Consider the following 12767-nt stretch of genomic DNA (forward strand, 5'->3'; position numbering starts at 1 on the left):
CACAACGGGATTTTCGCCATTTTTTCTCGTATATGGCCATGAACCTACCTGTACGCTCGACACCATTCTCCCCTACCGTCCTGACCCATCAGAGGGCACGCGTGTCTGAAGCCTCCAAGTGTGCCGAGGAATGCTGTCAGCTGGCCTGTTCGTTCACGGTGGAAGACCAGAGTCTCTAAAAATTCCGTCGCGATGATGACCGACCTCCCTGCACCTACCAGCCGGACTCACTAGTCTGGCTGTGGATACCTTCAAGCACCCCTGGTCTATCCTCTAAACTCCTCGCTCAATACCACGGTCCCTACCGCGTCGTACAACAGACGACGCCAGTCAACTACATCGTCAACGCCATCTACTGACTTGAGGCGTCGCGGTCGCAAGACAGTGCACATCCAGAGGCTTAAACCCTATTACGACCCCCTTGTCCTCGCTTCTCCTTGAGTCGCCACGATGGCTCCTTCTTCTCCAGGGGGCAGTTGTAGCGAAGAAGACTGGCGTGCCCTATGGACGCCCTATCATCATCGGCCTGCCAACGAAGAGGGGCTCGCACTCTTGGTGTCTGATGCTCGACTGAGACGGTCGCGTTTCTAAGTGCTCAATAAACCGCGTTACATAGAGAACAATAAACAAAGGCTTATACATCAACATGCTATTATACACTGAATGAATTAGCAAATCCTGTTTCTGTATTGCACAAAAGCAGTGTGGAAGCTGAAATTCCGGTCACCTCACGACTGATTAGCACTAGCAGCTGTGAAGGGCTTGCGACTTCCCTCGCAGTGCGGACGCAGCGCACATTTTCATCTGAAACATGCTTTTCACTACCGTGCTCAACTCCCGATTATTTTTTCCCCTGTGAGCTAATCGCCAATATACGTCCATCCATTGCGATGTGGCCGGTGCTCTGCATCCTCAACAGCTTTGCAATGAGTCAAAACAAAACTGCTGTTTGCTGCGACAACTGCGGACGAAACCACATTCGCTATCAGCGTGATCATGGATGGTGACTACGCAGTTTTGAAGAAACGAGGCTAACGCACACGCAGAATCAAAATTAAACTACTGTTTGCCTGACCACTGCGGATGAAATCGTGGTCTCTATCAACAGAATCATGGATGGCGACCTTGCAGTATTGAAGGTACAGTCGTACCCGACTATATCGAACCCGTTTACATTGAATTATTTTATATAATCGAACAATTTCTGGACACGGTATAGTTACAATGAGTATATATAGCAAAAATTATGCTTACATAGAACAAAAATAGCAGAGACTCCCGATATATCGAACGTCAAGCAACGGAAAAATGCCCCCACAAGTTGGCTTTCCCTCACAGTAGCAGGGAAACACGCCGGCGCGGCTCCATCCAACCGCTCTCCCTACCGTGACCGTGCTGCCTCGGACGAGCCATCGACACCCGGCCCCCCCCCCCCCTCCCCTGCAAAAAGTTATCCTGGCCCACCCGCAGCGCTTGCTCAGACAGCCAATCAGAGGCTCTTGTGCCCTCGTCGTGCAAGATGTCGAAAGTGCTAGTTGTCTCGCTGCTTTTCTGGTTCATTGTGTGTGTGCCTTGTGGGCCTTCTCCCATAGTGTAGCCGTGATGAAGTGGCAGAGTTAACCTTTTGCCGTGAAGCTCGAAATCATAAATCGGGTCGAACGCGGTGAGAAGTCGGATGTGTCCCCGCAGCGTGAATGATTCCGAGGAACACTCTCAGGACAATCTTGAAGAATAATAGGGAGATTAGGGCTAAAGCGGACAAACTTGCACCCCGGTGCCCATGGCGCCCGATGCGTACGTGTGGCAGTGTACGAGTGGTTCATCCGAAATTGCTTCAGACATGCCGGCTTCCACGTTCCCTGTGATGACTGTAAATTTTGATGAGTGCGATGAAGCCGCTGCTGGAGTTGCCGAAGTTTGGACCGAGATGTCAGAATTTCTGGAAGCCATTGACGAATCGATGGTCGACAAGTTTGTGAGTGCAAATGATGGTGTCGCGACCATGGGAGAGCCCGAAAACAGAGACTACATAGCCGACGTCGTACCGAGCACAAGTGAAAGTGGGCACAATGAGGAAAGCCACGACGGTCCTTTGCCCACATCCTCCGAAGTGATTGGAGCGCTCGCACTAGTCCAGTGCTTCTGCGCGAATGCAGAAGGTTGCAGCCTCAGCTGCTCCGCCTCCTTAGAGAATGTGGAGAAGTGTGTGCGTCGCAGGCAGCGAAATTGCCCAAGCAAAAGAAAATGCAGGACTATTTCATGGGAAACTAAGCTAGTTTCATCAATAAAGTGATTTTATGTATGACAGCTAATTATTTAGCAGACTTATGTAGAATTATGCTCTATATCCAACTGATAGGAGTTTTTTTGCTAGTTCAATATAGCCGGGTTCAACTGTATGAGGGAAAATGTGCAGCTGACACATGCACAGAGTCAGAACAAAACTACTGTTTATTGCAATCGCTGTGGACAAAACCACTGTGGCTATCAACACAATCATGGATGACAACTACGCAGTTTTAGAGCACGCAGCTAAGATGTCATCATTCGTGGCAGTAAACGCAAGATTAAAGGCTTCAGAGGCAGAGATAAGCACGAAGCGTTCCGGCAATACTGTCATTCAAGTACAATATTTGCTGGTGACTATGGCGATGCAGACTGTGCTGCTTCATTTAGGTTGGACGCAAGCACAATTCTTGCTCTCTTGCGTCACACATTTGCGGCACTCGCACTCTTTGAGAGTAGTCCGAATTAACCAATGTGTGGCAACACACATTCAAACTTGAGTTTGTTTGCATTAAATCATTCACACGCCAGCCGGGACCAGATGACGAGTCCAAATTATCCAATTTTTCAGAATTGATGAGGGCCGAATTGACAATGTTTTACTCTATATACTTTAGTATCAAGCATGCTCTGTGATATAAAATGTATTTACTAGATTAACCAAACACTGCTGCTTTTCCCCAGGCAGGAAAGTGTTAAAGGTTTAAATGGAGTCGAACTTGAAGTCGCATCTGGCACAAAAATATCTTTGTTATATCTGATATTCATTATGAGCACATATTTATTACACACTGATATCAGTAAAAAACATCAATTTAATTCAGAATATTTATGTTAGTTACATGGAGGTTTAAATTGCTGAATCCTAATTGAAACAATCAGCCAAGCTCAAGCTTAGACTCACTCTTTCAGTATTTGCTCTGCCAAGTGGTCAGCAAAGTCAAAGGCATCACAGATGGGCAGAAAGGACAAGGCAAAATCACTGCCTATAAGGAGGAAGAAAGAAAAAACATTTACAATCCTCATTCAGCACCAACATCAGCAGTATTACTTCATTAACACTCAATGACTTACACTAGCTGCTGTAAATACTGTGAGGCCTCAAACGTGCCATTGGGAGAAAGGAACAACAGTAGTGCAAGCACAAGAACATTTATTGCGCCATTTATACAACATTCTAGCCAGCCGAATTACTATCAATAGAACATGCTAAATGGCGCTAATGAATTGAGGAAGCCCTACTCATCATGACAGTGTATCTACATCCACCCCCATGCTGGATGTAGAGTAATAAAGTGGACCATGACATTTGAAAGAAAAAACCAGTCATAAAACACAAAGGACAAGAGGAGAGGTTCACACCACAACAACCAATCATTGTGGTGTGAACCTCTCCTCTTGTCCTTTGTGTTTTGTGACTGGTTTTTCTTTCAACTATGTACCAACTGGCCCGGATTTCAACCCTTCTGCAAAGCGTCGCGTTTGTTGACGTAAGTTGCGGTGAGGAAGGACTCAAAGGTGATAGTCAGACAGGTTGCACTGGTGGACATATAATGAACAACACTGCACTGATACAAAGCCTCAAACCTAGCACGAATTAAGGCTGTCCTCCAATGCGGCGCGGGATATGACGATGCAGCACACTGCTCAGTTCTCGTACCTCGCCCACTAACACGTGAAGTCCAGGCGTCGCAGCATACAGTCCAACTGAGCTCGCTCACGTGTGGGCGTAATCGTCGTTGGCCTGCCGTATGCCGTGGAGACGGCTCGGGTTGCATAGGCAGTGACAGTGACATAGTGACAAGCCGCTGGGGTAGTGGCTCAGGAGCCCAGAGAACACTGGAACCGGCCAGGCACAGGACACGGCGGACCTTGCCTCAATGGCCCATCACGAGGCTGTCCAGCGGTACATCGTGGGTAGCCCTCTCAGGACTTGTTGTTCGAACCTCCTCGGCTCGTTCGATCCATGCCAGCTGCTTCCCGCTCACTCGTCTTCCCCTCTCTTATTCCCATCTCTTATTTTCCCGCGTCGTGCTGCGCCTGCCGTCGTCTTTCACCACAATGGACACCAATGCCAATTGTACATGTAGCTGTACACGCAAACGGTGATGCACTCAAACAATTGTGTTCGTCCCTGCCAGTGCCCCACTCCGAAGCCTTTCTTAGAACTCTCCCACAAAGCATGCCGATGGGCACGCTAGACGTCCACACAACCTGCCGACTCCAAGCCAAAGAGGAAGAGGCTACTCCCTTTTGTGCCGGAGTAACCCTGCTGTTAGGTGGCATTAGCAGCGCAACAGGTGCCATCACTTGTAATATTCTGCAACTGCACCGACCGCCAGTAGCGCTTAGCTATGCAGGGAAGCTGGATTACAGGTGATGCAAGAGTCATGAAGGGAAAACAACATAAGGGGAGGCAAGAGAGTCAAGTGCCTCCAAAATACTTCTGCTACTTAGTCACTAACATAATTCACTTAAAGTATGCACCCAAACTCAGCATTCATGACCACATTACAGGCAGCACTGCAACCCAAGAGCTGTAACAGAACAAAATGCCCTTTTTTGGCTGCAGCAGCCGTCTCATGGATTCCATTACAAAAGATAGTAAAAATAGCAACCGCCTTGGAGCTATCAACAAATGCAAGACCATGGCAAGGTTACCAATGTAGAGTAATAAAAGCACCTGGAATGGACTTGACAGCAGCATCATAGATGAGTGAAGGGATCTTTGCCTTGAGGACAGCATCTTCAGCTTCTCCATCATCCTTCACAAGAAAAGTACTGAAAATTATTACATGGCCGGGCCATACATTCATACATATGCCTCAGAGCAAAGGTTCTCAATATTGGTTACGCAGAACAAACTAAGCAATTTTCTTTTTCAGAATCTAATGTAATCACCCTCTGTTTTCTTCGACCCTTTTCTCCCGCCTGCAACAACACTGACCCTTCACCTGCTCAATAATGCATGCATGCTGATAAGTGTACTGTTTATGCTTTTATTTCTCAGCAATGAATCTTGTGTAACCATTCCATATGAGTAAATACCACTGCTTATAGAGGGTTCACGCAACTGCACCCACCAATGCATGCAATGTTTATTTACACTCAGCATGCCTTCAAAATAAAATAACACAATAAGAAGTGAACTAACACAGCTTTTAGTGAGCATGGGCAATACATGTAGTGGAAGAACTTAAAGGTGCCATAAACAGGGTTGAACATACAGGATAACTAAGTGTAGTAAACAGTACACAGTATTAAATATCTCCACTGAATATCACAGAGGTGGATGTCACTAGGAACTTGCACATTTTTTTTTAATAATGTGCATCTTCGCTGATGATGAAACTAGTAAATTTCTCGTCCATGTAACACGCAATCTTGTGACGTGTGCACTGATATTTTGCTTGCCTCTGCTATTTAAGAACATTAATAAAAGATCAAAAACGAAGCTGACTTTCCTGTGGCTGGCAGATATTGCAGTGTTTGCTAATTGTGCCTTCCCAGACATGGTGCGTTGCAAGATAGCTACCAAGGATGCACTACAGATATTAACTATACAAATACAAGTATTGCACATCCTTTCTAGTGTTATGTAAAATTTCTAGTAAAAGGCATCTTTGAAAAATTCTTAATCTAAACAAAATGACTGCAGCGGAAAGAGGCTTAAATTAACATGTAAAAGTAGAAATTAAATACTTTCAACAACAAAATATTAAACAGATCCCACACACTATGGGAATTTATATTAGTATAGCTTTTTGTGCTGTTTGCTTTGATTGGGGATAATTTGCCATGACGCTGACGGTGAATGTAATTTCTTCAACAATAAGTCCAACAGGAGATTGGCAAGTTGATGTTAAATGTTACCTTGTGTGCACTACTGCTGTTTGTCTGCGTAGTACACAGAACACTCAGGGAGAGGTATTTGCTTCAAGCATTGTTGTGCACCATATTTCATAACCTCTGAGAGGGTTGAGCATTGTTATTGCCTCACATGGCACATTGCATCATGACAGAAGCTATAAATTTAATTGCACTCTGGGGCTGTACGTGCCAAAACCTCAATCGGATTATGAGGCACGTCATAGTGGTGGACTCCACATTATTTTGACACAGTGTTGTTTAACGTGTCCCTAAATTTAAGTACATGAGCGCTTTTTATTTCGCCCCCATCGAAATGCGCCTGCCATGATCGAGATCAAACCCACAACCTCAAGCAATGCCATAGCCGCAAAGCTACTGCGGCAGACACAGAAGTGTTGATTTGACGTGCGACCACTTCCGTAGTGTCACCTAGACCTTGCGGTGCCACTCTGCTTCTGCACACCCCGCATAAGTTGCCCACTTGACATATAGTTGAACCCAGCTATATCGAACTCGCAAAAAAACTCATATCAGTTCGACATAGAGCATAATTAGATATAAGCCTGCTAAAGAACTGGATGTTATAAAAGCACATACCATTTATAAAATCACTTTATTGATGAAACAGCTTAGTTTCGCATGAAATAGCCCTGTATCTTTTTCTGCTTGGGCAGTTTCGCTGGCTGCGACGCACGCACTTCTCCACATTCTCTAAGGAGACGGAGCAGCTGAGGCTGCAACCTTCTGCATTCGCGCAGAAGCACCGGACTAGTGCGAGCGCTCCAATCACTTCGGAGGATGTGGGCAAAGGACCGTCGTTGCTTTCCACATTGTGCCCACTTTCACTTGTGCTCGGTACGATGTCGGCAATGCAGTCTTCGTTTTCGGCCTCTTCCGTGGTCGCGACACCATCATCTGCACTCACAAACTTGTCGACCATCGATTCGTCAATGGCTTCCAGAAATTCTGACATCTCGGTCCAAACTTCGGCAACTCCAGCAGCGGCTTCATCGCACTCATCAAAATTTACAGTCATCACAGGGAACGTGGAAGCCAGCATGTCTGAAGCAATTTCGGATGAACCACTCGTACACTGCCACACGTACGCATCGGGCGCCATGGGCACCGGGGTGCAAGTTTGTCCGCTTTAGCCCTAATCTCCCTATTATTCTTCAAGATTGTCCTGAGAGTGTTCCTCGGAATCATTCACGCTGCGGGGACACATCAGACTTCTCACCGCGTTCGACCCGATTTATGATTTCGAGCTTCACGGCGAAAGGTGAATTCTGCCACTTCATCACGGCAACACTGTGGGAGAAGGCCCACAAGGCACACACACAATGAACCAGAAAAGCAGCGAGACAACTCACACTTTCGACATCTTGCACGACGAGGGCACAAGAGCCTCTGATTGCCTCTCTGAGCAAGCGCTGCGGGCGGGCCAGGATCATTTTTTGCAGGGGGGTGTCGACAGCTCGTACGAGGCAGCGCGGTCACGGTAGGGATAGCGGTTGGATGGATCCGCGCCGTTGAGTTTCCCCGCCACCGCGAGGGAAATCCAACTTCTGGGGGCACTTTCCCACCACTTGACGTTCAATATATCGGGAGTCACTGCTATTTTTTGTTCAATGTAAGCGTAACTTTTGCTATATATACTTATTGTAACTATACCGTGTTCAGAAATTGTTCGATACAAAGAATAATTCGATGTAAACGGGTTCAATATAGCCCAGGTTTGACTGTATTTGCATAGTGTTTCTTTTTCATAAATAGCAGAAACGTACGATACCTTGAACTTAAATTTATCCAGTTTCCCCGCAACCACTGTCATGTCTAAAGTAGTAGCGTTTCCTTGCCTTATCATGTTCCCTTTTCCTTGTCTACCCCCCTTTTGCATGGGAACTGCGAAAGTGGCAAGGCTGTTATTCATTTGTTTCACAACTGTGTCGTTCTACCCATTCTCCGCCCTCTCTCCTGTTCTATCTAGCTTCCCTCTGGACTTGCATGTTAGTAGAAAGGTAAGCGCTGCAGTTTCTGCAATGCTTTTGCAGGGAGTCAGGGATAAATACAGCTGTCAAGAGGCTAATGTGGCGACGCCCAGGGAGCTCAAGAGGGCGTTGTACACATGCAGCGCAATGGAAAACATCCAAATGAGTTTCTTGCGTCTCCTTTTTTTGCTGCCACGTTCCTTCTACAACCCCCGCCTAGAATCTCTGCCCGCCTCAACCACAGCTGTCCAATCGCGCACATTCAGTGCCGTACGTCTTCGATGAGGGATTCTTTTTTTCCAAATGCAATAGCGCTGTGGAACACTCTGCCCGACAGTATTGTTTCTTCCGCCGACCACACGACTTTCCGTGAGAAACTAACAATCCACTACACCTAGAATGGTTCGTCTCAAATGCATTTGCTTATTGACCCCTTCTAAGTAATTAATTGATAGTGATTCGTTCTCACGCATAATATGTTTTTAATAGTATTTATGTACTATGTATTTTGTTGTATATTATGGTTTCTTTACAGTGATTTTGATGATCTACTGCTTGCTCGGTTCCCTCCTGAGTGTTGTTTCCTTTTCTATTCTTCGTCTATCTTTTCTTCCTCTTTTCCCTCTTTAGCGTGATGAAGAGTACCTGATACTTTGTTTGCCCCCGCCTTATGTAATGCCTCCGGGCCTTTAAGGCTTCAATAAATGAAATGAAATGAAATGAAAAGTATATACAAGCTCTGAACCACCCCCAACGTGGCGTGCAAGACAGCCACAGCAGCAGCAACAGCAGCAGCAGTGGGAAAGTCGAAGGAAGAGTCAAAGAAAGCTTCACTTATATATACAGTCAACAACTGATTTTCCAGTCGCCCAATTTTTTCGGACATGCCCTATATTTCAGACGCCTTTGCGGCACCGCCACGGTACCCCAGAGAGTCAATGTATAAGAACATCTGAAATTTCGGACGCAAAAACCCTTCTCCGTCTGATTTTCCAGACTTTTTGCCTTGACCACAGATCCGAAACAGTATTGATCGAAGCCACCACTGTCGTTTTGATTATCTCGCAACCTCAAACAGGTGCTCTCGCATGCACCTCCGCTTGCAGCCGTAGCCACCACTGCAGCAACCCTAGGCCTAGTTACTTTGACGTTCGATACCAAGCTTCTTGCTGTCCGCGCCACGTTTCTCATTGAAACTATTCACCACTGTTAGCAATGACGCTGACTCCGATTTGTAATCCTCGCCAATGGCTTCGAAGCTTGGAAAGCACAACACGTTGCATAATGCCGTTTCCCGAAAGTCAGCTTTGCGTATGCAGTGAAGCATACCAAGAGTGGCAAGGGACAACTGTCACTGTACACAGTATGTATTCCCTAATTATTAGTGCATGCACCCACTGTCTCATGTCACAGTACGATCTCCGATATGTCAAATAAGTGTACTGACAGGCCTTCAGAGCTATTTAGGACGTGCCTGTGACCATTTGAGCCCCTTGGGGGGAGCAAAAGGCACGCATTCTTTTCAGACTGCCCGAATTTTCTGATGTTTAGCGGCTCCTAGGGAGTCCGAAAAACCAAACGTTGACTGTAGTTTTGCGCATTACAGATTGCCAAGTTGGCCAGCTTATACAAAAGTCACCATATTTTTCTTGGTCACAGTTTAGCCAGATTTTATATTTGCTACATAGTATCGAATCTTAATCAAGTTTGAATGCATTTGAAAGCAGTATCTTCTATTAGTCTTGGCGCATTCTCCTACAATAGAACACTGCTAGTCCCTCGAAGTTATATGCAACAATATTTCACTAAGTTATGTACGATATTTCACTACAATTAACAGTGACGTAGCTTTAGCCACTCACAGCCATAACCTCTGACATTGCTGCAAAATGCACTTAAGTTTTCTACTACTAAAAATTTCCATCTGTTACTTGCCTGTCTGTCATACCAAGGCCTTTCATCTCTTTAGACATTGCATGGTTGCTTTTACTCCAGCATGATCTACAAACCTAGCTTGACTTTGTATCTTAGTGTAGTAGCTAGGCTTCCTTTAGCAATATTTTGGCAGAGTAAATGGCGAAATTATTCCTCTCTGGAGAAAGGCAATGTGCCAACACTGCTACAGTAGCATTCCTTTAAGATGAACTTAGTTATGATTGGTCCTTTAAACGAAATATATTGATTTTTGTTTAGTTCCCATGGATTCTGCAAGTCACTGTTAAGCTGAACTTCTGATAAAATGACCAGATTTATAAGGCTTTTTCATGTCTCTAGATGACTCCACACCATGTACGTGCGCCAGACCTACCTTTCTATCGTCAATGCCAAGAACTTCCTTTCTTTTTCTCATCTAGAGGAACAAAAAACAAACATATTTTTATCCCATTGGATGATATAAAGGTAGTATTCACTGATATTGTAAAAGACCCACCTTGTCAACGAATATCAGTTCCATTCGGAAGTACTGCAACCAAGTAACCAAAAGTTAAGCAATGAAAAGCCTCACCGCAATACAAGTCGGTCAAACATGCAGTAGACACTCGAGAAAGATCCTTACCTCATGCCAGAGCAGGAATGACTTGCTGTTGAACAACAACCCCCTCTGAAGTAGCTTACGAGCCATTTCTGGAGAGGAGTTGCACTCCAGCTGCCATTTTGCAGCGGCCACCCAGATCTCTAACAAAAAAACAGCAGCCATCGTCAACAACCTCATTTTAAATGAAGTCTACAAAGTATACATAAATGAGGGCTACATTAAACCATATTAACCTTTTTTCTATGATACAGTAGATTTCAATGATACGAATCTTTCGGGACAGTGTAAAAATTCCTATACAGAATTCGTATCACAAAAAAAGAGTAGAAAATCTAGAAAAATAGAAAAATCAGCAATGAAATGGTAGAACAAAAGATAGAATTCACTCGTATAGACCGTTCACCATTACATCGGTAATTAATATACAGGTTAGCAATGCAGGCAATCAAATTAAAGCTGCAAGAATAATGGCATTTTGGGAGAACTTCAGAATGGCTTCAGAATAGGTAGGCATGTCAATGATAACTTATTTGTTCTTAGCCAGTGCATTGAAATATCAAGAGTAGAAAAGAGACCGTTATAAGTAGCCTTTTCAGACATTACAAGAGCATTTGACAACGGAGATCGCAACATTTTGTGGGATATTCTGGAAGGGGAAGGCTTGGGTGACGATTGTCTACAGCTTTTGAGAGAGATTTACTTAGAATATACAGTTTGCGTTGAATGGGAAGAGATGAGGAGCAAGGAGAAAGTTGATATCAACATGGGACTGAGGCAGGGGTGCCCTTTATCCCCACTGCTGTTTATGATATACATGGTGAGGATGGAGAGGGCGCTAGAAGGAAGTAATATCTGGTTTAATCTCTCGTACAGACAAAAAAATTATGGGGTTTTACGTGCCAAAACCACTTTCTGATTATGAGGCACGCCATAATGGAGGACTCCGGAAATTTCGACCACCTGGGGTTCTTTAACAAGCACCTAAATCCAAGTACACGGGTGTTTTTGCATTTCGCCCCCATCGAAATGCGGCCGCCGTGGCCAGGATTCGATCCCATGACCTCGTGCTCAGCAGCCCAACAACATAGCCAATGAGCAACCACAGCGGGTTCTCGTACAAACAGGCGGGTACAATAGTAGAGCAGCAGCTTCCAGGTTTATTTTATGCAGACGACATTGTATTGCTAGCTAACAACCAAAGTGATTTGCAACATCTGGCTAATATCTGTGGACAGGAAGGCGAGAATCTAGGTTTGAAATTTAGCGTTTGAAAATCAGGCATTACAGTATTCAAAGAAAACAGTGAACAGACAGTAGAAATTCAGGGCCAGGAAATACCTCGGGTAACAGAACATAAATACCTCGGCATATGGATAAACGAAGGCAATAGATATATGGAAACACAGGAAAAAACAATAACAGTAAAGGGGAAGAGAAATGCAGCCATAATGAAGCACAGAGCACTAAGGGGACCCAGGGTATGTGGAAAGGTGTAATGGATCCAGCACTTACTTTTGGAAATGCGTTGCTTGCTTTAAATCAGGGGTACAATCGGGACTCGATGGCAACCAAAGGTCTGTAAGACGCATCACATCGGGTGCTCACGGGAAGACTACAAATGAAGCTGTGCAGGGTGATATGGGCTGGACAAGTTTTGAAGTGAGGGAAGCTCGCAGTAAAATTGAGTATGAAGAACGACTGAGGAATATGGAAGAAAGTAAATGGGCTGGGAGAGTGTTGAGGTATTAGTACAGGAAAAACATTGATTCACAGTGGAGGAAAAGAACTAGCAAGAATGCGGTGCAGCCTGTAGGGTGAGCAACACAGCAACAAAGACCATCAAGCGGAGAGTCAGAGAGGCTGAAATAATCTCATGGGTGGCGGCAATAGAAAAGAAACTTGCCATGAGTAACTACATAAGAGGAAAAAATGAAGAATAAATAAAGAAAGAAACAATTTATGATAACTCAAAGGTAAGCTCATTACTTTTCGAAGCGAGATCAGGATGCCTTAGAACACACACCTATAAAGCGAGATATAAGAAGGAAGAAGGAGCATGTGCTTGCTGCGGTAAAGCTAGGGAAACG

The 12767-nt window shown here is 45.0% G+C and overlaps 1 protein-coding gene across 2 annotated transcripts in view; it reads right to left on the reverse strand.

Annotated features, from left to right (window-relative positions):
- Nucleotides 1-12767, reverse strand: part of LOC142585957 (U3 small nucleolar RNA-associated protein 6 homolog) — a 91716-nt gene that overhangs the window by 59982 nt on the left and 18967 nt on the right. For both annotated transcript variants that reach the window (XR_012829162.1, XM_075697088.1), the window contains exons 7-11: nt 10702-10820; nt 10576-10608; nt 10453-10494; nt 4970-5051; nt 3191-3272 (exon numbers count right to left, since the gene is read on the reverse strand). Coding sequence is in view for 1 of the 2 variants with exons in the window: in XM_075697088.1 (XP_075553203.1) it covers nt 3191-3272; nt 4970-5051; nt 10453-10494; nt 10576-10608; nt 10702-10820 (358 nt within the window). In the remaining variant the exon portion in view is untranslated. The remainder of the gene's footprint in view (nt 1-3190; nt 3273-4969; nt 5052-10452; nt 10495-10575; nt 10609-10701; nt 10821-12767) is intronic.

This window comes from Dermacentor variabilis, chromosome 6 (assembly GCF_050947875.1).
Source record: "Dermacentor variabilis isolate Ectoservices chromosome 6, ASM5094787v1, whole genome shotgun sequence".
Taxonomy (NCBI): Eukaryota; Metazoa; Arthropoda; class Arachnida; order Ixodida; family Ixodidae; genus Dermacentor; species Dermacentor variabilis.